We start from the raw sequence: 24,397 nt of genomic DNA, 5'->3' as shown, positions 1-24,397 counted from the left end.
GCATTCCCATTAAAAACATATAAAAACGTAGCTGTCATATTGAATCGATAAATTGCTGAAAATAAACACCGCGTTTCCTGTAACGATACAAATTTTCATAGCTCTGACGTATACGAGTGGATAGAGGCGCCGCGTCACTATTGGAGATCGTACGATAGAGAAAGAGATATAGTTTTTCAAGTATTTTCGTATGCCTGTATAACGCCGACTGAAATTTTCTATAAATAAGGGTTGCACGTGAAGTTAAGCTTTAGTGTAACAATACTCGCACTCGGATTTGGTTCTTGTTACTCTCGCGTCAATAATTTTGAAACATGGTGAGGAGGTTTTTTTTTTTTATTTAGTGAAAAGACAATTAAAAAGTGACAGCAGTGATTATGTGAATATGTGTGATGTTAAAGAATATAGAAATTTTAATATCATCCATTGATAAAAAAACAAAAAGATTACGTTAAAAAAAAGATAAAAAAACTAGTTAGATAAATCAATTAAACAATTTTTCGTGGCTTTAATACTAATTAAAACATTAAAAGGTTTTTTTATGTTTGAAATTGATAGTAAATTTTTAATTAATTTCTATTTAAAATAGAGCAAAACTTTTCTTATTAATTAACTTTCAATCTCAACAACTTTTTTTTTCAATTTGTATTTGTAATATTTTCAGGACACTGACGATGATCAGAAAATGGCCATGCTCCGCAAGGCATTCCAAATGTTCGACACAACCAAGTCTGGTTACATTGATGTCCTCAAAATTTCCACCATCTTGAACACCATGGGTCAGCTGTTCGACGACTCTGAACTTCAGGCCTTGATTGACGAAAATGACCCTGAAGGTGAGTTAAAAGATTGATTTACTCCGTTCGAATATTACAATAAAAACATTGATAATAGATTAAATCGTCGTTTTGCAACACGTTTCATAACTTATACTAAATTATGAAGACTCGTTTTGATAACAGTACAGCTGTACCATCGTCATTAGCCTGTTATTTTCCCTACGAAGGGTCGGCACAGTATGTCCAACACTTCCATGCATCTTTATCAGCTTTTATATCTGAATCCATCCCTTTTTACACATACCCTCTTTTACACAATCCATCCGTACTTTCTTCGGTCTTCCTTTACCTTCGTAGCCATTCACATTTAAGCTTATTATTTTCATATGTATGTGATTATCACCATACGTTTGTCCCACATAAGCTATTTTAGGCTAACAGACTTCACTGCGAATGTGACAAGTGTTGACAGCTAGTGGAAGATAAATTACCAGTAAATATTTTCATTTTGCACGCTGGAAGGAGCAACGAAGTTATTTTGGTCACGGTGTGTTGGAGTTAATTCATTCAGTTTGGAAATTTTTAAGCTCTTACGATTTCAATAAAAATAGAATCATCTTTTGTTGATTCGCTGTTTTCAAGGATTTGAGAAACGGTTGTAAACATTAAAATAATTTTTTTATCGTCTATTTTCTGCTGAGTAAGTGAAACTAGGCCTAATACGATATTAGTTATCGGGAAGCTAAATCAAAAATGTGTATTTTTTTCACATTGTTTTGAGTGCAGTGCACTTGTTTTAAAATATGCACCTTTTTCAATACTTCAATATATGGTATAAATCTGGGTGATTATTGTTGCTTTTATCTCAGGTTCAATTCGATTTTTGTTGTTTTAGGCTCGGGCAAGATTAACTTTGATGGTTTCTGCAACATCGCCTCCCACTTCTTAGAAGAAGAGGACGCTGAAGCCATGCAACAAGAACTTAAAGAAGCTTTCAGGTATTGTAAACTGCAAAATATTTCGGCTTGCATTGACTCTTGGATAAAATATTTTCCCTTTTTAATAATATACGGTCCTCTGTTTTCTGGCATCTGCATTTTATGGAGTCGTTGTAAAACAATAGTAAAGTTTTATTGAATGCTAAAATATGCTCCCCTATTTATAGTCTTTCCTTAAAATTGTATTGTACACATTATAAATGAGTTTAAAACTAACAAGAAATGTATGTAAATTGCAGATTGTACGACCGTGAAGGTAACGGCTACATTACAACGTCGACGCTGAAGGAGATCCTGGCTGCGTTAGACGACAAGCTCAGCAACGCTGATCTTGACGGCATTATCGCTGAGATTGACACTGACGGCTCCGGAACTGTTGACTTCGATGGTTAGTTACTTTTATATTATTACAATTTCATATCAATACTATTATGAGCAAGAATTATTTGTTTCGGTTGAAGTAAAACAAAAAAATATGTTTTTGTGTCTTCGATCATGGATTTACTATTTGTACTCTTTATTTTTACTTGATATAAAAAGTATATAAATATTACCAAAATAGCACTTGAAATATTATAGGGCATTTTAACAGTTTTGAATGACCGTTATACGGCGTTTAAAAGTTTTATCGTTGATTATTCTTATTGTTAAATCTTTTATTTATCAAAATTTTATAAAAGCATAGTTGGGATTCGGAAATATACTTGAGTTATTCTTATAAACTTGAATGACTCTCTTATTTTATTAGCTTACTCTATACTTCACATGAATAATATATATTTTCTTTATTTACAGAATTCATGGAGATGATGACTGGCGATTAAATTTTATATACATATAGCATTATATAATTAGAATATATTTTACATTCTTTTAAGGAGTTGCAAGACTTCGTTATAAGTACAAATTGAATGCGGTATTAGCATGGTTGTAAAGCAGATTGTAGACACATTATGTTTTATCTATCTTATAGATAGGCATTAGTTTGATAACTTAATTGTTGTGATATTCATTTAAGTTTTCGTTCGTAGAAATTATTTATCTAATAATTTTCATAGAACGTAAATTATTTTAAACAATTTTATGCTAATATTTATAACGCATTGTATGTATAAAAATATCTGAAAGTATTCTATCAAATTACAATGATATAAAGAAAACTGTTATTTTATTTATATTCACCAATATACATTTGTTCAAACGAACAACACAAACGTATTATAGTATTTTTTTTTCTAATCTAATTTGATTTCTGATATTTTGGTTTGTTCAATAGCAATCGATCGGTTCGGAGCGTCGTTGGCTCAGGAGTTAAGCCCTTGACTTGCAATATGCAGGTCCTGGGTTCGAATCTCGCCATGTACCAATGTGATTTTCGATTTCCGATTTACATATGTACATTTATCCGACGTTCTTACGGTGAAGGAAAACATCGTGATGCAACCTGCACATATCTCAGAAGAAATTCAAAGATATGTGGGACGTACAGTGAGCTGATGATGAATGCCAATCGATGTTCGCTTTATTGTATTAAAAATTAATTCATTTTTTCATCAAGACGTCATGAGTTATGCGAGAAGATGACGTTTTATTATGCTTTACGACCAATTACTTCTGGACCAAAATGAGACGTGTTCCACACAAGGGTCACAATTGGAAAATTGACCAATTTTATACTGCTTCCTCGGTTACGTGTACAGCTAGCTACAAACAGATTTTTGTTTCATTTTTTTATTAGTTTTCTTACTAATATTATAATTGAGAAAGTCTAGATAAATAAATAGGTAGATGTTTGTTACAACTCCAGAACGACTCAAGGGATCTTGAAATTTGGTACAGATATGGACATGATGAACATGGACTGGAATAATACATAGGCTACTCAGTAAGTTATTTTTTAATCCCGCACAGACAGTTTCGCGGATAAAGTAATTGCATAAAATAGTTTAAGTTAAGGGTTTTGACAAGTTTTTTATCCTTCTTATATCAAAAGCACCATAATGTTTTTCTATGCGGCCATAAATCATTGGATCTAAAATTTGTAAATCCAAATAAATAATTTTGACTACCTTGTTTCTTGGCATCTTTGGATGTTCGGTTTGTATGGTATCAAGGTTGCTAAAAAAGCAATTTTGTTCTCGGCTGTACAAAGAAAATTATACCTATTACACTGATCTCAGTAGCTCAAGTGGGCTAAGAGAATCAGATATGAAACTGCATAAGCCCTGTGCCATTCACAAAATTAAGTCACTGAGCTACCATTATGTTGTTACGTTTTATTCTTGTGATGTTTTTGTGGTTAGTTTTATTGACAAATGTCAATACTATACCAGTGGACGAATTTAAAAAGTATAGCAATGAAGGAGGTATGTTGGATTTTTTTTTTAATATCAATAAGTACCAAGACAATAAAAATGTGAAGTTCTTACTAATTACTGCAAAAAAATTTACATATCAAAGTAATCAATAAATATTGAAATGAATATATTCTTAGCCTTTCTAGGTTCAATAGCAGTTTTAAACTCAGTTTATCTGTTGAGGAATTTTTTTTTTAATTCCGCTCTGGCTTTTTTACTCTAATTTGAATACATGCTTGTATTTGTAGATTTTGGTTTCGATGATGAAAAGTTTTTAATGCAAATAGTTCCAGGAAATAACAATCCTTCTCACAAATACGACAAGGTCGATGAAATTCAACTATCAGATATTGTGGATCAGGTAAGCTTAATGCTAAAAATTCCAAATTGAATTAAGTTCTGCTGTAAATAACAAAACTTTTTTGTCAAATTCGATCTTTTTCAAATTCTCTTTAAATCAATTAATTTAAAAAACTAAAAAATACAAATAGCAGTTTCATTCGAGTATTTTAACTATTTTTAAATGTAAGGAAAAAACGTTTTACACACTCGCCGTAAGTTTCTGAAACCGAAATCCGCGTTTAAAATTTATTGTAATCTCTTTTGTTTTTCAAAAATAATGACAGAGATGACAATATGTATTGTATTATACAGAGATTTTGGCGTCAGAAACCCACGATAAGCTAGCAGCAGAACTTTTGTTTAAGTTTGATTTAACCTTGTAAAAACCAAAATATGTTATTTACAGAATAATGAACATTACCAATTGTTTATGACATATGTTGAAAAAGGTTTTACATCTAAAGGCTTAACATTTACCATTTATGACGACAATTTAAAAAACGCAGCAGTAGCATTATTTCGGTTGCTGCAAAGTGTTGAAATCGGGGAATTGCAGCGAATATCAGCGTGGGCAAGAAACAACGTCAATAAAGATTTGCTCACATATGCTCTAAAAATTACTGCTATTTACTCGGATAAAAATAAATTGATAAACGCATTTGAATATGAACCACCTTATATTACGAAACCGAATTACTTTATAAATAGTGAAACAATCAGAAAGGCAATGCAACTAATGATAGACGATGGAAAATTTAATGCTCAAGAAGGGGAAGTGAACCAATTTTATAAAACTGGTGACGTCATAGCAATAAATACTAACTACTCTGGTTGGAATCTAGCAAGCAATGGATGTCACGAAGAACTTAATTATTTTAGAGAAGATATTGGTATAAACAGCTATTATTCCGGAATTCAATTGTTACATCCATTTTGGATGTCAAATAGTGAGCTGGAAGAAATAAATCCAAAGCATGCCGAATTTTACTATTACGTACATAAACAATTAATGGCCAGATATAATTTGGAAAAGGAATATTTGAAATATGAAAGAAATAAATCAACAGAGAAATGCTTTACGGACTACAATCCGTATCTTCAGTATGATAACGGTCTGCCATTTCCGATTAGATCGTCAACGCTTAAAGATTGGAATGAAGAGCAAGCGAGAATTAAATCAATTGATATAGCTATTAGGGAATGTATTTCAAGAAGAGTCATTTTTATGGTAAGCGAAATATGTTAAGTCATAATCTCTTTGTGTGAACATTTATTATTTGAAATTATTTTTTCTTACTTGTATCAATAACTTTATAACTTAGCAATAGCCAAAGAATATGTTAATGGGAACAAAGGTTTTTTTTCGTTGTTGTAATGGAAATCTCTATCTTATTAATAACTAAGCTTAACGTCATATTGAGCTAATCTTTTAGAAAAAAGAAAAAAGTTCTGTGATATAGGTGTGTGTGTATTTCAAAAATATTTTTTACAGGACAATGGCACAAAAATATCTATGACTGAAGACAACTATATTGATCTTTTAGCTAAAATATTACGTGCAAATTTGGACGGAGTAAAGTCGGCTAAATTTATCAGATCATTTTTTGGTTACGGAGGTAACACGTATCCTTTGGACAGGTAAGAAAATTAAAAAATAAAACAAATAAATATTTTATTTAGTACCATAAATACAAGCCAGATAATACCAGCCTTTAAACAAGGTCATTTTTAGATTATTACTGTGAATGAAAACAGTAGCCTTATAATTATTAAATGTAAATAGATACAATCGACTTTTTAAAATAATCATTTTCGAATCTTTCAGCTACAATCCAGCACCATCAGTATTACATCACCCTGAAACATCTTTGAGAGATCCTGTTTATTGGTACTTGATACAAAATCTTTTGAATTATTTCAATGAATTTGAAAGGACATTGGAACCTTACGATATATCGAAATATGAATACGATGATGTGAAAATAATCGACGCAAGAATTCCTAAAATAACAACCTATTTTTCTTACTACCAATTAATCTTAAATAAAGGAATAAAAAAGATTGATCCAATGAAAATTCCATACGCAATTACGGCGAGACTTAAACGATTGAACCATGTCAACTTCGATATTAATTTTACAGTGGAATCAAAAACTGAATCACCAGTTGTTGTTCGACTATTTTTAGGACCGCAGTGTTATGATGAAAACTGCTGGGTTTTATTCTCCAATTTCTTTGAACTTGACTGTTTCTCTTACCAGCTCCAAAATGGAATAAACAATATTATTTGGTCCACACATGAAAGGTTTTCTAAGTTTTCTTATGAGAATTATTATAACATGGAAGATCAATCAAATGAGATAAACAGATATAATTTGTTTAAATTCCCTGCAAGTTTAGTTATTCCAAAAGGATTGGAAATTGGATTGAATCTAACACTCTTTGTAATAATATCTCCAAAAGAGGAAGTTTTTAATATCGACATGCCTAATGATTATTATGTGAATTATCGCAAACTAATGCCCGATGAATTCGATAGAAAACCATTAGGATTCCCATTTCATAGGGAAGGAGCTAATTTTAAGCCTTCTGCAAATAACTATAGATTTTTTAACATCACCGTATTTCATAAAAAGACAAATACAAATGCTAACGGATATTTTTCCAAGAATTTAAATTAACTATTGAGAGAAAGAATTATTTATGTATATACATTTAGTTAAGTTAATATATTATTAAGTTTTTTGTGAAACTTTGTGTTTTATTTGTATTTAATTTATATAATATGTTAGACGTAATTTCTGGGTTAGAATTCAATTTAATAACTGCCTAAATATTTTGAAAGAATTAATGTGCAATTTATACTATTTCAGGATAAAAATAAAATAAATTAATTTGATAAAAATATTCAACTTTAATTATCAATGCATAAATAAAAACAATAAGAATTAATTGCTATTAATTTGATCGTTGATCACACAGAAAGATATTCCATAATCTTCTTAAAATTTAGTGTAAGTAGTCTTGGGACCTACATAGTAGGGGTAATTAGACTGGTAAGGATAAATTTCATCTTCGTGGTAAACAAACACATCCTTGAAGTACATGTTGGGCTGTATGAAGTAAGGCTCGTTCACTGGACGATCCAATGGGTAACCGAATGGTTTGTTGTCAACAATAAAGCTTTCTAGCGGCTCTGTAATCTGCTCTTTGCCATGGTATGGATATACTACAACAAACAATTGGTAGGGGAAACCACCCTTTGTTCCCTTAGGTAGCATCAATCTTGACGGCATGAAGTCTGCTTCCGTTGACATGTGAGTGGGCACTTTGCTCTGTTCAAGAAGTTTCCAGATTTCTGCAGTTGGTACTGAATCTTCTTTGTAGAACAAGAAGTCGGTTGAGCTGCGTTCAATCTTGTTCTGTCCGGCAGTAAGTTTGTGAACAAACCAGTCGAGCTCGATGAAGTTCATCCAGTTGTCTTCCAACGTCAGCGGGAAACCTTCACCGTTGTATTTAGGTCCAAGGAAGACCTTTACTACAGCATCGCCTTCAACCTCAGATTTGATGTCGACCGTAACTGTGAATGGCTTGTGGTTAATACGTGGCTGACGCACTTTGTAGGGTGTGAACTTCTCAGTCTTCAGTTGCTCTGGTGTAAAGAACACGCTGTTTGTTACATCGTAATCAAAGTATTCGAAGAATGTGACGAGCTTGTCAACTTTGACGTCAGTTACTTTAACGCCGACGTAGTGGAGCAGGTCCTGAGTGTAAGGCGTAAGGTATTCTTTGTACTGAATGAAGTACTTAAGAATCCTGCTGTAGAGTTGGTAGAAGACAGGGTCACGCAGCGATGTTTGGTAAAAGTCAAGGGCAGTAGGGATGTAGCTGTACCTGTAAAAATAAGAACAATGAATTAAATGTCCTTTTTTGAAATGATTACGTGTAAACGATATTATTATCTGTAGGTATATAACCTCCATTTTGAAGTCGGCTAAAATACGGGATGGTTGATTATCTATATAGGTAGATGGTTTTATAATCCTAGTCAAATACATAAATTACATGTATTATAATTCAATTTTCTTAACGCAAGGCGGATCACTACATCGTTTTTTAAAAGAGTCTATAGACCAAAGAAAAATGTTAGGTACTGATATATGTCCTCTTTAATTATTGTTCCCACTGGTCATAGAGATACATACTTGTCAGCAGGTTCCGGAGAAGCACCCAAGAGACGCCTGGCAGTGACTTCGTAGGAGCGGTGGTAGTTCCTTGGTCCGAATTTCTCATATAAGTCGACATTGGATTGCCAATAGTTTCCAACGAAGTTAACAGATTTTGAATTGGTGAAATCAACTTCTTGGTTGTACTGAAAGGAAAATATCGTTGTTATTTTTAGAACTAATGGAACATATTAATAATTTTAAGCATAAGTTAATATGTATACTTACAGCCTTGAAGCGGCCTCTCTCCAGGTATTGTAAGAAAGTCTTTTCGTAGGCATCGAGGAACTGTAATTCTTGAACATTGCTTTCATATGGGATTTGGTAGTGGGCAGGTCTTTGAACGAACGGATAGTAGTACATTAAGAATGGAACATAGCCAGTTTTGATTGGTTTGGTCCAAGAGAATTCAGGGATTTCACCTAATCCATTGCTTAGACGCTCCAAATAGTATCGAGCGATCAATTGTTTGTAGAAGTAGAAGTAAGCTTCACCTCGACGGTCTTTCCAAATGGTGAAAACGTCTCCTTCGAGCCAGAAGGGGAAGTACGAGTGGAAGTAATAGTAGTAAGAGTTTAATCCGATGTCTTCTGTGAAGTACGACAACTTGTATTCCTCGTCACCATAAGTCCAGTAATTAGAATAGTTGGTGTTATAGACATAGTAATTGTTTTCGAAAGTTATACCATATTCAGAAGCAAAGTCGGGATTGGAGATTCCGCCTTGCATTTTAGTGCGGTATATTCTGTATAAAACATCAGTGTTGACAAAGAACTCAGGGTAGAGTTCATAAGGAGCGGGCAAGACAATTCCTTTAGTGTCTGGACGGTGGATAATAGCAATGTAGTACGCATACAAGAATTGACCTTCGTTAAGGAATACGCGGGCGTAAGCCGCAGTTTTGTAGAATGTGTCGAAATCTTTGGCATAGTAGAAAAGATGGAAGAGAGCGATTGCTTCGTCTCTCTGTTTTTCATAGAAAACAGAGAAAACGTGATTTCTGGGCAGGAAACCATGTTTGTACAACACCAAGAAGTCTTCTACAGCCTTTTTGTTCTGAAAATAAAGGAAAACGGTGTTCACTTAATCAAATACATATTAGGAGCGATTACCAAAACAAATATTTAAAAAAGTGCTTACGGTGTAATTTTCGATGTTAGCTTCAATATTCCATTCCTTTGCAATTTTGTAGTACTCGGCATCCTTGCTAATTTCAGCTGGTGTGAAGAAAAGCTCAAAAATTTTCTTCTGCTTGGTGACGAATTCGGCATCGACTGAAAATTGTTGTGAGTATTTGTATATTTATAAGACGGTATTCAGATATATTTGTGAGTATTTGTATTTTTTTAAGACGGTATTCAGATATATTTGAGCATGTGAGAGCGGTATAATAATTCTCCGACCATAGAGATGACACACGTTAGGCGGAAGTAAAATTCCGTGTTTCGTCTTATTAACGTGCATACTGACAAATTTTAACTCTCTTCTACTTTTCACCCCTTTCTCAGAAGAAAATAATGGGAAAGGTAAGAGGCGGAAAAGGAGCTGCAGAAAGCTATCCTCTTTTATGCGTCCCCTTATCTGCATATTAAGGGTACACATATTCCAAACTGGATGTTAGTGGGAAGCGGTAACTTCGCTATTTTGGCCAATTCAAGTGGCAGCGTATTCGTTCGTAACACAGAATTTGATCAGATATAGAAATAATTTAAAAATTTTACCAGTCTTAGTCTTGAAGTGGACGGTTTCCGTGGGGACAGCACCTGACATCGCCAGGGCCACTAGCCCTGCAAGCACCAAGAGCGTCTTCATAGTTGCGTTCACAGCGAAAACTGTGCCTTCTCCACCGGTAGCTGCAGCTTTTATACTATATTCGTAAATTTCTTATCGCCCACTGAAATGCAGCGTTTCTTGGTGATAGAATGTTTTCGTAGCCGCGCTTTATCATTTCACCTTTCAACTTTATCTCATTAGTGTTTCGGCAGGTCCGTTAAAAACAAACGTGATCACCTTGTTTATAATTTCGATTATCAGATATTGATGTTAACAAAAACTTTCCATATTGATATACAAAATGTTTTTCTTAAATCCATCTAGTGATTGTAATAACTACGAACGTATTTAAAAAGTAATATTTAATTTTTTTCGAAATTATACCAATAATAGATGTCCATAGCTTGCGATTCCGTCCGCACGGAATTAAAAACAAAATTATTATTTGCCTATGTATTTCTAGATTGTGTTATATATTTGTAGATGTGTAGTAGCAAATATCCATCGCACTTATAATATTAGTATGGTGTCTTACTGCAGCTTAGTTTAAGAGTCGGACTTCAAATCGTGAGGTTGTGGATTCCAAAACGTCACTCGAAATCGTACTTCTTATAGACAGACTATTTTGTATGGTTAAAAATAACTTCATTAATTTAGAAACTTATTTAAACAATCTTACTCCTTGTATAAGTTGAATCAATTTAATTACAAGGACACATCATAGGTTCTTAGTAAGGTAACCTGTTCAAAACATCGATTTGACATTTTTTTAATAACGTTTTATTTAACATCCCTGGTGTTTAATAAGAATGGTTTCACCGAGGCATCGCAAAGACGTTCAATTGTCATTATTAAAATTAAAAAAAAATCAAATTTAACTTCTAACAATAAACAATATTTCATGGCAGCCGTTACAAGGTTACATTGCTAGATTTTGATGAACTGTTAAATGTGACCTATTAAATTGACCCACTTTATGTGCGAACGACATATATCACATGTTCATAACTTCAAATCGGCGGAAAATATCGATATAATATTTTGGAAAAAGACATATATTTTACATTACAGACACTCAGATATCAATTTAAAACGAATAATGCGTGGGACAGATTCATATTTTATTCTTAAACTAGCTGGCCCCGCCACTCCGTCTGCGTAGTATTAAAAAACACAATTAGTAGCTTACATGATCTTCCAGACTATGTTCTACAACTATGCCAAGTTTCAGCGAGATCCACACAGGCGTTCTCACGATACCTTTTTTTAATGCTCGCCTACCTAGTAACAGAATTATTATTTTGTTTGACAATAATACATTATCACTCTCATAGAAGCCAAACTCAATACTCTTGATTTATCACTTGGTCATATTTTTTTATAGAAAAATATTAGCAGATTTTTTTGTAAATTTACTAATATTTCTTTTACCATTCCAACTAAGCTCTAGACTTGTGCTAGGATATGGTTTACGACAATAGTCGATTGGCGGGATTCGAACCCCCGACCTCGTGATCAGAAATCCGTAACCTTAACCTTTAGGCTATGGACGCTTATATACTAATAGACCGCCATGAAAGAAAAATAAAGATGAAAAAAAAATAAAGAAAGAAAATAAACATTCCCTTTAATTCAAAATTAAAAATTCAATATTATATTGATTTTGGTAATTTCATGAATATGTTTACATCATTTAAAATAACTAATAACCTCTTTACATTTCTTAAACTATCAACATGATAACCTTTTATTTCTACCTTTGCCCATTTTATCACAATAAATGTTTGTAAATTAACGATACTGTAATAATATTTAGATTTTTTGATATGTTATATAAATTTAATATTTATGAATATTGCATATACATTCTATATGTACGAAATGTAAAAAAAATCATTTGGTTACGTGTACCTAAGAATATATTTATTTTGTATGTCTGCAGTAAATTTTTTATAACAGAAGGGGCAAACGAGCAGCGGCAACACCGAGGTGTCCAACGACGCACACGGACATCAGCAATACCAGAGGAACCGCAGAATCGTTGCCGGCTACTGAGATGGTTATACGCTTTAAGCTGAACTGATTTTGACGGGATGTAATGTCATGATTCTTTTAATGGAAGGTAACTGCTATATGTATAGTACGGCAGTAATATAGATTTTTTAACGTATTATTTTTGATTAACTTTCATAACACGAAGCAAGATGCGGACAAAGTCATGTGCAACAGCTAGTATTAAATAATAATTATGAATAAAATGTTACGATCTCCAACGAATTATATGTCAGCATAGTTGTCGCAAAGTCACTTCTACCAGTATCTATATTCATCCAGGTGATTTCATCAAATTTAAATTTAAATAAATTTGAACATGTATGGAAAAATGTATTTTCTTCTGAAAAAAATCTTAATAATTACCACAAATACACACTGCAAATAATTACGAAATTGTTAGTAATGTTTCGGTATTTTTTTAATTTATCCAAGGCATATAGTGAGGGATTAAAATTTTGTATAAAAATAACTGTAAAATATTATTTTAAAATGTCACCCCCCAAATTTCCCTTTAACATTAGTAAGTATTTGACATTAATTATTCAACAGTGGTAGAGCCCGCTTTAACATCTTCGCACGAATTGGCCCGGCTCGTCCGGTGAAATACCACGACCACACAGAAGACAGGCGTGAAGTGGAAGCAATTCCGCGATTCGTCTGATGAGTGTGCGTCCCGGAGGCCTTATATAGTCCTCTTTCCTTTCCCATCCTCTTTCTTATAAGGAAAAGATGGGAAGTGGAAGTGGACTTTCCGGATGAGAGGATGCATGGAAAGGGAAAATATTTCTTTTTGTGCATCCTCTCCTCCGTCGATTAAAGTTAGGCAACGCATATGCAATTGCGCATATCTATGGGCAACGGTCACCTCGCTATTTCAGCGTTTTTAGGTGGCCGCTCGCTCGTTTGCCACCTTATGATATAAAAAAAAATAAAAAAATTATAAATATAAACACTTTTTAATATAAAAAATACGCTAGTTAGCTATTATACTTCTCGATGTTTCGATTAATTTAATCTCTTGTTTGTGGGGTCTTTATCTCCCAATCAACGTGACTTGAAAATATATTTTGTATATTAACTGCAATCAAATTATTAAGTGATAAATATTTTTCATTTAATCCATACATACTAAACACGACTGAAAATAAGAAGGATGGAAAGAGCGGGTTGGATTAAGATAAATTTTGAAAAATTATATAATAAAGTAAAAAGGGAAAATAAAAATATAAAATAGAATAATGAAATAAGATTATCACGCACTGTTGATTTGAAGATATATTTACAACTGCATACAATTTGAATATAAAAAAGAAGAAAAGTTACATTACGTTCGAAATATAAAAATATGATAATTATAAGTAAAAACGTATTAAAAGGTTCCGTATGTGTCGGCAATACACACTAACATTTTAAGTAATGACATTAAAGAAATTGTTAAATATAACCTGAATAAATAAATTACGAATACCTACTTGAGACGTTTTTTCGCCTTTAATTAATTTATCCGAAAAAATATTGTTTAAAATTAATTTGCTGGAAATAAAATCTAAAAGCTTTCTCTACATCTCAGTTATTAGATTAACAATAAAGTATAGTTTTTCTTTTGTATAATTATATTTATTTAACGCAATGCATAAAAAGAGCTCGTACTAAGTTTATTACACGTTTTTATCGTCATATTAAAATGTAACACTTAAAGAAATAGGTTAGTTTAGGGTTATAAAAATTAATAAAGTGACAAAAGATCAATTATTAATAAATAGTTAAATATAATTAAAAGTGAAGATAAACCACAGACATTGAAGTCATCAATCAGGATGTTAAGAATCTTTACCTTGTAGTAAAACGCTGATGCAATATTTATATTTTATTGAATAATCCTTTAGTACTATTTTCGTATAGTTGATAAAAATACTATTACTACGTTACACCTTTGGATATTTAATCAGACTTTCATTCAACTTTTTAACTATATTTATAAACTTCTGTTAACATTGTTTCAATGTTGCACTGTATTTTACCAGACGTAGTATATAAAATATTGCCATCTATAAGTTACTACGCAACGTAAAACAATTTCTTTTACAACGTAAAGCAATTATCTATTTATACTGCTAGATGCTTTTTTCCTTTTTTTTACCAATCTTATATATAAAATGTTCGTGTGACAATTATCGTTCCCATACTTCTCCGAAACGGCTTGACCGATTCTCATGAAATTTTGTGAGCATATTGAGTAGGTCTGAGAATCGGCCAACATCTATTTTTAATCCCGCGCGGACAGAGTCGCGGGCGACAGCTAGTTTCTTATAAAATCATTTGCACAACCCACCATCTCTCTTTTTCATTCTTTATATCATTTTATATCATAAATATTAATGGGATTTCCAAGCTAATAATAGGTTGCCCGGAAAGTTCGTGACAATTTACAAAAAGATGCCCATGAAGTCTTGATTTTATAATATTATATAATAATAAAAAAATATATTAGATATAAATGACATGTGTAAATATTCTTAAAAAGGATAACTTTAACCATAATATTTAGAAAAACTTTGGTTAAGATTCGATAAGTTTTACACACTTTAGAATATGACTGCAAATAAAGTTGATAATCGGCATATTTGCCTTTCTTTTTCTGAAAGGGTAAGATAATGCATTGTAAAGCGACAATTCTGTAGCCAAAAGAACTATGCGTAATTGGATTTACCTTCGAATTTCCCATGCTTTAGTACAAAAATATCCTTAATCGGATAAATTTAGTCTAAACTTAACTCTTTGGTTAAGATAAAAAGTTTTAGGTTTTAGATTAAATTTTCACTGAAAACAGGTAAAGTTCTGGAATATAATGGTACCTGTGAAAGTAATTTAAATTAATAAATTGCGTTTCTATTTTCTTTAAAAATCGACTCGACTTACTTAACAACCTGTTAATGATTAATTTATTATTAAAATCAGTTTAATAATTTACTACTCAGTGCTGACATCTAGCTTATCGTTGCGCACATAGGATAATTCCACACCATCGCACAAAGTAACACACTACCTACAAGATGCACAAGTTTATTAATATTAAAGTATGTCACTAGATGGCGTAAAAATAAAAAATGTAGAATAGTTTTAATTGTTTTTTTATTCAATTCGTTGCAGTTCAATTTTATTTTTTAGTTTACAATACTTTTCATTTTTAAGGATATATTGGAAAAGTAATCCAATAGGAAAATATAGTACAGCAGCAGATCTAATTATGTAACCAAGATAACAACAAGTCACTTTACAAATAAGTATTTTAAGTGTAATTTTGAAAATTACAGTTTTTAAACCTTGTCTAAATTATTGTGACAAGTGACAACAATACCGAAAACTAAAGTTATTAATGACATACAATGATTTTTAAAAATATTCCAAATTTTCTTTAAAACGTCTGCTTGCTTACTGACTTGTCTCATATTTGAGCGTTACCTCAACTAAATAACTAGATATTTATATTAAACTTGCACTCGGCCGCGACTCCGTTCGCGCGGGATTAAAAAAAGCTTAATTCTTAAATAATTAGACCAGACATCATCCAACCAGATCCATGCAGCCGTACTGGAGATACCTTCAAACATCCTCCATTCATCCATGTATACAAACATTCGCATTTATAATATTAGGAAGAAGAGAAGATGTAGCCTCTGCATATTACAATATTTACAAGCAAATGTTATACATCTGTTGGTTATTACTTTTTTGTTTTGAGGGTTCAATTTAAAAAAAAAAACGAGCAAGTATTCAAGCTAGCAAGATTTAATATAGTATCTGAAATAAACAATAGATGGCGTACCAATGTAGTAAATGCACCAAGAACTTTTACGAATAGATTCTTTCAGCAGAAACGCATTTAAAAATACCATACAAGGAATATAAATACGCAGAATACCAACAAAAAATCAGAAACGAATAGATGTAATTTCATATCATTTTCTTCTTGATCTTTATCTGCAATCTCGAATTGTAAAAAAAATACTTATATTTTAATTTATTCTTCAATTTGATGTTCAAAATAATAATTGTATTTTCTTTTGTTACTAAATGTAAAATCGATTTAATAATAAGGGGAAGGAATTGGCTTCCGAAAAATAGGGCTTAGCCCTAGTTCAGGAACCAAGACTCCTGAACAAGACATAATTGTGTATGAGTGTTACATTAAACATTTATTTATTTAATATACTAATGTGAAAATTCTTAGAAACTGTCGATATATTAATATAATTTTGTATAGATTCTCTCTTAAATATTTAATTAACCATAATAAAAACTAATTCAGAAAAATTGAATATAATGATTATAACTTCATATTTTTTTTAACTCAATATTTATTTGAGTATTATGGTAGTAGGATTTCTGATATGCTTATGTCACTATGTGACATGAATTAATGAAAAATCAGTTACCAACCGGGTTAAAAAAATAAAAGATTATGTATTACATAAACATTTTTTAATATATATTCAATATCGTACAGAAATAAATATAAACAATAAATACATATACTATGAGAAAATAAATAATACAATATATATAAAATGTAAGCTAGTATTATATTACAATATCATAGTATTATATGTCAACCCCACGTGTCATATTGGGTGAAAAAGAACGTATGTTACAAATACCAAGTTCCATTTTTAAAATTATAGCTATTGTAATATTATAAAGTTTACATAAAACAAACTAATGAGATATAAAATATATATAGGAATTATATTTCATTATTCAAATCAATTGCGTTTAAACAACTTGAGGCACAACCACTTCAGGCACGTGTTTGTGGAAGATGTGGACGTCCTCGATATGAAGGTTGGGAACTAAATCGGCCTGCCACTGGTACAGAGGCCTGTCCACTGGGTAGCCGAACGGTTCGTCGCTCAGCCAGCGAGCGCCGGAGCCGAGACCGTAGGACACGATAGGGTCATAATTGCTGCCTTGCGGAATCTTGCTCGGTCGGAATTCGGAAATGTGGACCAGAAGAACGAATGGGAAACCTCCAACGCGACCTGCAAAAAAAACATTTTAGGTATGTGTGTGTAGACAGCATCATGAGGCTACGTTTTAATTACGAAGAAAAGGGCACAATTGCCATTGTTGTTGAAACTTGGTTGCATATGATTACAGCAGGTTCTGACTACTCTTTCTTTTTTATAAGAAAATTGGTCTTATATTACGCAAAAATTTTACCTTTAGGCAAAAGAAGGTGATCAGGGAATCCGTTAAGGCGATGAGTCCTGTCAAGAACGAATTGTCCTTTGCCGTGCAATGCATTGTAAGCCTTCTCGTAGACCTCGTATCCAGGAGTCCAGTTGCGGATTGTGAGCCAGTTGTCAGTCGACTCGCGTTTAATGACAACATTTCCAACCGGTACTACAATATAAAATAAAGGTATTAAGTACTTATAGTCCACAGAATAAACCGGAATCCATTTAAGGGAAATAGTAGAGAATAACAATTTAGTAATTACTTACAATCGTACGGGAAAATATCCAGCAGGTAGAAGTTTTCAGTGTTCAAATGCAGAGGAATTTCTTCACCGTTGCTATCATATTTGGGTGCTAAGAAGAACTTAACAAGAACGGTCTTTGCTACTTCACTGGTAACGTTAACACGTACAGTGAATACTTTGTGGTTCAACTGTGGACGTTGAACTAACACGGTGACATCATCAGCTACTGCCTTACCTAGAAGAAAACATCGTATTAAGAAACTTCATTTCAAGCAATCGAATTTAGTAGTAAACAGCTAAAATAAACATAAGAAAAAACTTACTCTCGTGCTCGTTCAGATGCAGATGGTTAGTGACGTTAAGATAGACGTTTTCAAAGAAAGTCACGAGTTTGTCAACCTCAACGCTCTTAATGGTAACTGATGGAACTGTCAGTTGGTGGACATCATAAGAAGGCAGAGTCTTTTGCCAAGCAGTGAACAGTCCAAGAACGCGTTTCCAAATTGAATAGAAAGCAGGATCGCGTAGGGCAGTCTGGTAGTGTTCCAAGACCGACGGAACAACAAGCGCAACCAGGCTGAAAAACATATTTTATATTAGAAAATTATCTAAAGCTTATTAATTTTTTAATAATCTGTAAGCTATAAACTTACTCATTGTGATAACGTTGCTTGTGCCATAAAGTGTTTCCAAGAAGGGCCTTCCAGATGCTGATGAAGTCCTTGTAGTATTTGGGGTTGGGAGAATCAACACCACCCTCTATTAATCGACCGAGAATATCAATAGCCTCCGGAGTGTGAATGTTAATGTGTTCACCGACGTGCTAATAATAAACATTAAATCGGTAAAAAATATTATCAATAGGCATTAATAAATAATTTATAATTAAGATCTTCACTTACGTTGATGACATATCCTCGGTCGATGGCTTCGCGAACGCGATGTTCATAATCTACAATCTTTTCGATGGCTTCAACAAACTCAGGTTGATCAAGGTGGAAGTGGTTGGGCCTCACCGGGAATGGAATACCGTTGTGGTATGAGATTTGTGGGACGTATCCTTGTTTAACAACGTTAAAATCGAGCACAGGTATTTCTCCGAAGCCATTGGACAGTCTTTCCAAGTAGTAACGGGTAATAATTTGCTTGTGTAAGAACCACCAGAATTCACCACGTCTGTCTTTAATCAATGGAGTTTCTTGACCTCCAAGCCAGTATGGGTACAGCAAGTTGTGGTTGTAGTAGTAGGCATTGAGGTTAACGTCATGTGTGAAGTAGGTAAGAGTGTAGTCATCGGTGAAGTAGGGCCATACGGTATCGTTCCACCTTATCACAACATTCTCATCCCAAACGTAGGTAGATGGGTAATGTTCAATCCATTGCTTGCCATGAGTGTTGATTCTCTGCGCTGTGGTAAGCACATGAGCATTGTGGAAGTATGAGGGGAAAATGTCGTAAATTGGTGGAATCACAATGCCTTGGGTACCAGGATGGTGTAATAGCACAACGCTCAGGACGTACACGAAAAGACCCTCGTTAACCTTGTTTCTAACAAAGACTGCAGTCTTATAGAATGTGGTAAAATCTTTGGCTGAATATAAAACATTGTATAAGAGTTTAGCTTCTAATAAGTGCGTGGGCTCCAAAATTGAGAACGGAACACCTCGGGGTAGTATCAAATCGGCTTTGACAAGTTCCGAGTATAATTTTACAGCAGTTTCGTTCTGAAAAAAAAAAACAAATTGTACTTATGTTTTTAATTATCATTAAAAATCATAAGTTTAGTCTTTTATGAGTCTTATCTGTAGGGCAAGTTCAAGTTTGATAATATGCTTGATGTGCATTATGCTTACGGTATATTTCTCGATATTCTGTATAAGGTCCCATTGATCCCAGTGCTGCAGCTCCGGCTCGTGGATTGGTTCGTGGATGTGATAGAACAGGTTCAACACCTCCACTTGATGTTGCAGGAATTCATGATCAGCTACGCAAATAAAAAATAATATTAAACATTAGGAAATTACCTTCACCATATTTTCGGTTATTTTAAGTTTAAAAATTATAATATTTTTTTTTGTAATTCTACAAATCCTTGGAGATTTTGTATACTACACCACACTACGACGATAGTCAAAAACCTGCTAAAATGTAAGAAACCCAATAGTGACAAAAAGATATAAAACATAATTTAAAACTTACCAATTTTTTGCTGCACCTTATGGACAGGATCTGCCAGCCCACAGGCCAGCAGTGCCAACACACACAAGACCAGACGAGCCATGTTCGTTAGTGTAGAATTTGCCCATAACACCACTATATATACTAAAATACTTCGATAATATTCAACAATTATCTAGTGTAGGTCAGGTATAATGTAAATAATAAATATCATGCACCCTTATCTTCCAATAATTTTAGCATAATAAGTACGAATTCTTATTATTAAAACTTTCACTGTGTTTTACTGTCAACTTAGCTCTAGTTTACATTTACATATACATGGATCATTTGGTTTGTACCTTGTCACGCCGTCCTTACCAGAACTTGGACCACGTAAATAGCATATTTTGAACGTCATTATTTTTGTGAGTGTGTATTATAACATATCTAAATAAGTGCAATTTACAATAGAAATTATAACGTAGAAATCTTATAAAATAATTATATTAAGTTCGGTAACAGAATTTAACATCTTTGGAATTGGTTCAGGTGAATAAAAAGAAAGCTGAGTACGAATTATGAATTTGCAACGGAATAATAGAAAAACAAAAACATATCATACTTTTGAAATGAACATAAACATATACCTTCCACGGGTTTAGTTATATGTTTGTTATATATATGTTTTGACAGCAGAGACCTTTAGGTAGAAAAAGAGTATATAGGAACTTTGGCAATTACAAGGTATATCACAGTAATTAAGTAAGCGTGCTACGATTGCAATTGCTCAAAAATTCTAGATCTCTATGAGATAGAAATCTTAATTCTAGAGATAACAATATTTGTATGAGCGTTGATGGCTCAGGGGTCAAGCACTTGACTTGCAATCTGCACGTCCTGGGTTCGAATCCCGTCATGTACCAATCTTTCGATTTTTGATTTACATATGTATGTACATTTATCCGACGTTCTTACGGTTAAGGAAAAGATCGTGGTGCAATCTGCACATATCTGAGAAGAAATTTAAAGATATGTGTGAAGTCAATCAACCTGCACTTGGCCAGCGTGGTTGACTATGGCCTAATCACCCTTACCTTAGGGTAGGCTCAGAGTCCCTCGTTGGAGACGTAAGGTGAGCTGATGATGATGTATGACGCAGTATTATTGAAATATAACATACAAGCTGTCGCCCGCGACTCCATCCGCGCGGGCTCAAAAAGTCTTAATTAGAAACCTATGAGTTCTTCGAAACGATGTTGAACATCTATGCCAAATTTCACCCAGATCCGATTTAGATCAGATCCCAGATTTAGATTATAGAGATTTGTAGGTACGTGATATCTAATATCTATCCATCCGTCCATATAAACATTCGCAAGTAAGATTGTCTGTTATGAATAAAAAATGATTTTTCCAAAAAATTATAATGATTTTCCCAGACCCCATAACATCGTATTTTGATTATTAAAATATTATTTAAATTGATAAATATGTAAAAAAGTAAAATAATTAAAAATCACAATACAAATATTGATTACTTATCAGTTTCATGCGCATAAGTTCATTTTCTTGTGATTACCTTTATTTGTTTTCGTATTATTTATCGATTGCTTCAAGAGAGGTCATAACAATGAATTTCATCACTATTTTTATTAAAAGGTAATTGAACGGATAGTTGACTTAATGTATATCTGATATTTACAAACGAGCAGTTGCTATGAATGATTGTTGCGCAATTTTAGAAAGACGAACGGTGACAGCTAAGAAAATTCATATTGCTATTGCACATATTGCAAAAGGGTTTAAAATGTCTTTGGGCCAATAGGCCTTTTTTATAAGGAAAGGATGGGAAGTGGAAGTGACTTTCTGGATGAGAGGATGCATGGGAAAGGAAAATATTTTCTTACTGTGCATCCTCTCCTCCGTCGATTAAAGGTAGGCAACGCATATGCAATTTGCGTATGTCTATGGGCAACGTTCACTTCGTTATTTCAGCGATTTCAGGTGGCCGCTCACTCGTTTGCCACCGTATGATATAAAAAAATTGGCATTGGAGTGAGAATGCAATTTGATTTTTTTAACTTACTCAATAATGTATCAAAGATTTTCAATTTTTATTACAACTTATATAGTAGTTTTAGTATAGCAAAAGACAGCTATAGTAATGCTAGGCTAAGGTAAAAAAAACAGAAGAAAAAAGAATGAACCAAAAAAAAGTAAAGTTAAAATATGCTTCCATATAAATTAATCTAAGTCTAATAGTCAATCTCATTAGGACAAGCGGTTCATCCTCAATGTATAAAATAATTAATCGAGTGGCGTATTAAAATTGGTTGAAAAAGGTTGAATGCTGTGACAAGGGCCAATATATCACTTGGCATTCTCGCCGCGCCGCCGCGTTGCCCGGCCGCGTCCGAAGTTTTGACGTATGAGTAATTTATTGGCTAAAAAAATAAATTACCGGATTGCCCACACATTTGTTGTGCTCAAGGTGGTTGATTCGGGTGCAACGCAAAAAATGATCAGCGCCCGAAGCATCACATTAACTCGCTACTTGCGTCTAAAACAACCTATATGACCACTCGTTCACATATACATTTTCAAAGCACGGAATTTTTCGTCAATATCATCCAAAATAAAACGATATTATATAAAAAAAGAAAATATTCAGTTTACATATCAATTTGTGTTCGCTTATTTACTATTTAGTTTCATTCATTAATTCAAAATGTAATATAATAATACGTTTCAAAATCATGTTTCAATTAACTATTAGCATAATACATCACGATGGACTCCAGTGCACTCCCGTAACCTAGACCAGGTGATGACCTGGTCAAGGTTACGGGAGTGCAATGGATGCGGGCGGCACAGGACCGGGCATTGTGGCAATCGATGGGGAAGGCCTACATCCAGCAGTGGATAAAATAAGGAAGGAAAGGCAGTAGATACAATTCATTGGTTCATAGAAAAGATAATGACGAATTTTAGAAAGAGATTCATCATTTTACAAACTTTATTGTTAAAGTAAACTTTGGACCACTCACAAAGTTATAATAAATGCAAAGATCAAACAGAATAGCAATTACATTCAGTATTTTTAAATAAATCGTTTCAATAGTTAAGTATTTAAGTACTTCAGTAAGCAAAGTATCTTATTAAAATGATGCTGTAGTCTCAGTATTAATGGCAGTGAATAATACTGACGAGGAATAATGCCCCTTTTAATATTCATATATTTGTTTTGGACGTCGTTTCGCCCTGACACTTAACCGATGGCTATGTATTAATTATTCGATGCATGAGCTCGCATTCAATGAACTTTGCACTCGTCTCAGCACGTACATTTTTATGTTTATTTAAAGGCTAAGTAAGTGCTGTCGCACGCGACTCCGTTTGCGCTGAATTAAAAAAAAAACTTACTAAGTACCCTACGTGTTCGTCCAGATTATGTTCTACACCTATGCCGATTTCCAGCGAGATCCATCCATCCAAACATTGGCATTTATAATATTAGTAAGATAATAAGACATTGAATAGGTTTTTAATAGTTGTGAATTGCTATGGAAAGTGTCAACCTGCGACCTCGCAGTGCCCGCAGTCCTTCAGGGCTCGAAGGCCCCGGGTGCTCAAAGGCCGTCATCGGCCGCAGGTCCCGATGCCGGTGCCCCGCCGGCGCGCACGCCAGCTCTTACGACTAATTCCATTCTCAGTTAACTGTTAGATGTGACGTCAAAGAATTGTATGTTCAAATCAACTGGCAGGTTTATATCGGCAATAACTAGTAATATATTATATATATTTGAATATGCGAATTATAACAAACTCTTTATCTAAAAGAAATTACTTTTACTTAACGGTTAAGATACAGAAAGGACAGACTTATAGGATAAAACTGTTAATCCTTTTTTCGAAATAGGATTAACGACAACAAACAGCGAGCTTTCGACAAAATATTTTGTCAATTATATGTCACAACTGGTGGTTGTCTAATCCTCATCTTATTTTTGTTACTCTTTGTGTTTCGTACTATCAGGGTGGTAGAAGAAATGTAAACGTCAACAACGTCTTAAGAGCTCATCCTTTATAAATTGAGAATTTAATCGCAAAAACCCTTTTTGTGTTCAAGTATCGCTTTCTCTTTGATACATTTTTTTTTCACTTTCCTATGTTTGGTTACAATAGACAAATATTTTGTATTTGAATTTGTAATTTAACTTGTTCT

The 24,397-nt window shown here is 33.2% G+C and overlaps 4 protein-coding genes across 5 annotated transcripts; 2 read left to right on the top strand and 2 right to left on the bottom strand.

The window, feature by feature from the left end:
• Positions 1–290: 290 nt before the first annotated feature.
• TpnC25D (Troponin C at 25D) lies at positions 291–2,937 on the top strand. The gene is given in 5 exon segments (NM_001311983.1): positions 291–317; positions 665–836; positions 1,675–1,777; positions 2,017–2,165; positions 2,573–2,937. Coding segments are annotated over 5 exon segments (456 nt in total). The 5' UTR covers positions 291–314; the 3' UTR covers positions 2,602–2,937.
• A 1,035-nt stretch (positions 2,938–3,972) lies between these two features.
• LOC106126889 (basic juvenile hormone-suppressible protein 2) lies at positions 3,973–7,217 on the top strand. Of its 2 annotated transcripts, none has more exons than XM_013324796.1 (5): positions 3,973–4,143; positions 4,422–4,495; positions 4,883–5,704; positions 5,969–6,114; positions 6,302–7,217. In XM_013324796.1, the coding sequence occupies exons 1-5, from the start codon at positions 4,041–4,043 to the stop codon at positions 7,155–7,157; spliced, it is 2,001 nt and encodes a 666-aa protein (XP_013180250.1). In that variant the 5' UTR covers positions 3,973–4,040; the 3' UTR covers positions 7,158–7,217. The 2 variants fall into 2 exon arrangements, with proteins under 2 accessions (XP_013180250.1, XP_013180249.1); XM_013324795.1 differs by having other exon boundaries at positions 4,383–4,495.
• Positions 7,218–7,370: 153 nt separating this feature from the next.
• On the bottom strand, positions 7,371–10,538 carry LOC106126694 (arylphorin subunit beta-like). Its single transcript, NM_001312211.1, is given in 5 exon segments — positions 7,371–8,370; positions 8,682–8,848; positions 8,931–9,758; positions 9,843–9,976; positions 10,424–10,538. Coding segments are annotated over 5 exon segments (2,112 nt in total). The 5' UTR covers positions 10,515–10,538; the 3' UTR covers positions 7,371–7,478.
• A 6,556-nt stretch (positions 10,539–17,094) lies between these two features.
• LOC106126692 (acidic juvenile hormone-suppressible protein 1) lies at positions 17,095–20,323 on the bottom strand. The gene is made up of 8 exons (XM_013324471.1): positions 20,212–20,323; positions 19,866–19,996; positions 18,915–19,736; positions 18,666–18,835; positions 18,336–18,589; positions 18,035–18,247; positions 17,751–17,933; positions 17,095–17,569 (listed from the first exon to the last, which is right to left on the bottom strand). Exons 1-8 carry the CDS (start codon positions 20,291–20,293, stop codon positions 17,304–17,306), a joined length of 2,121 nt encoding a protein of 706 aa, XP_013179925.1. The 5' UTR covers positions 20,294–20,323; the 3' UTR covers positions 17,095–17,303.
• Between the last annotated feature and the right edge of the window lie 4,074 nt (positions 20,324–24,397).

Source organism: Papilio xuthus, unplaced genomic scaffold (genome assembly GCF_000836235.2).
Source record: "Papilio xuthus unplaced genomic scaffold, Pxut_1.1 DF824992.1, whole genome shotgun sequence".
Taxonomy (NCBI): Eukaryota; Metazoa; Arthropoda; class Insecta; order Lepidoptera; family Papilionidae; genus Papilio; species Papilio xuthus.
The sequence above is the reverse complement of the archived record's forward strand: the minus strand, read 5'-3'. Positions and strand labels throughout refer to the sequence as shown.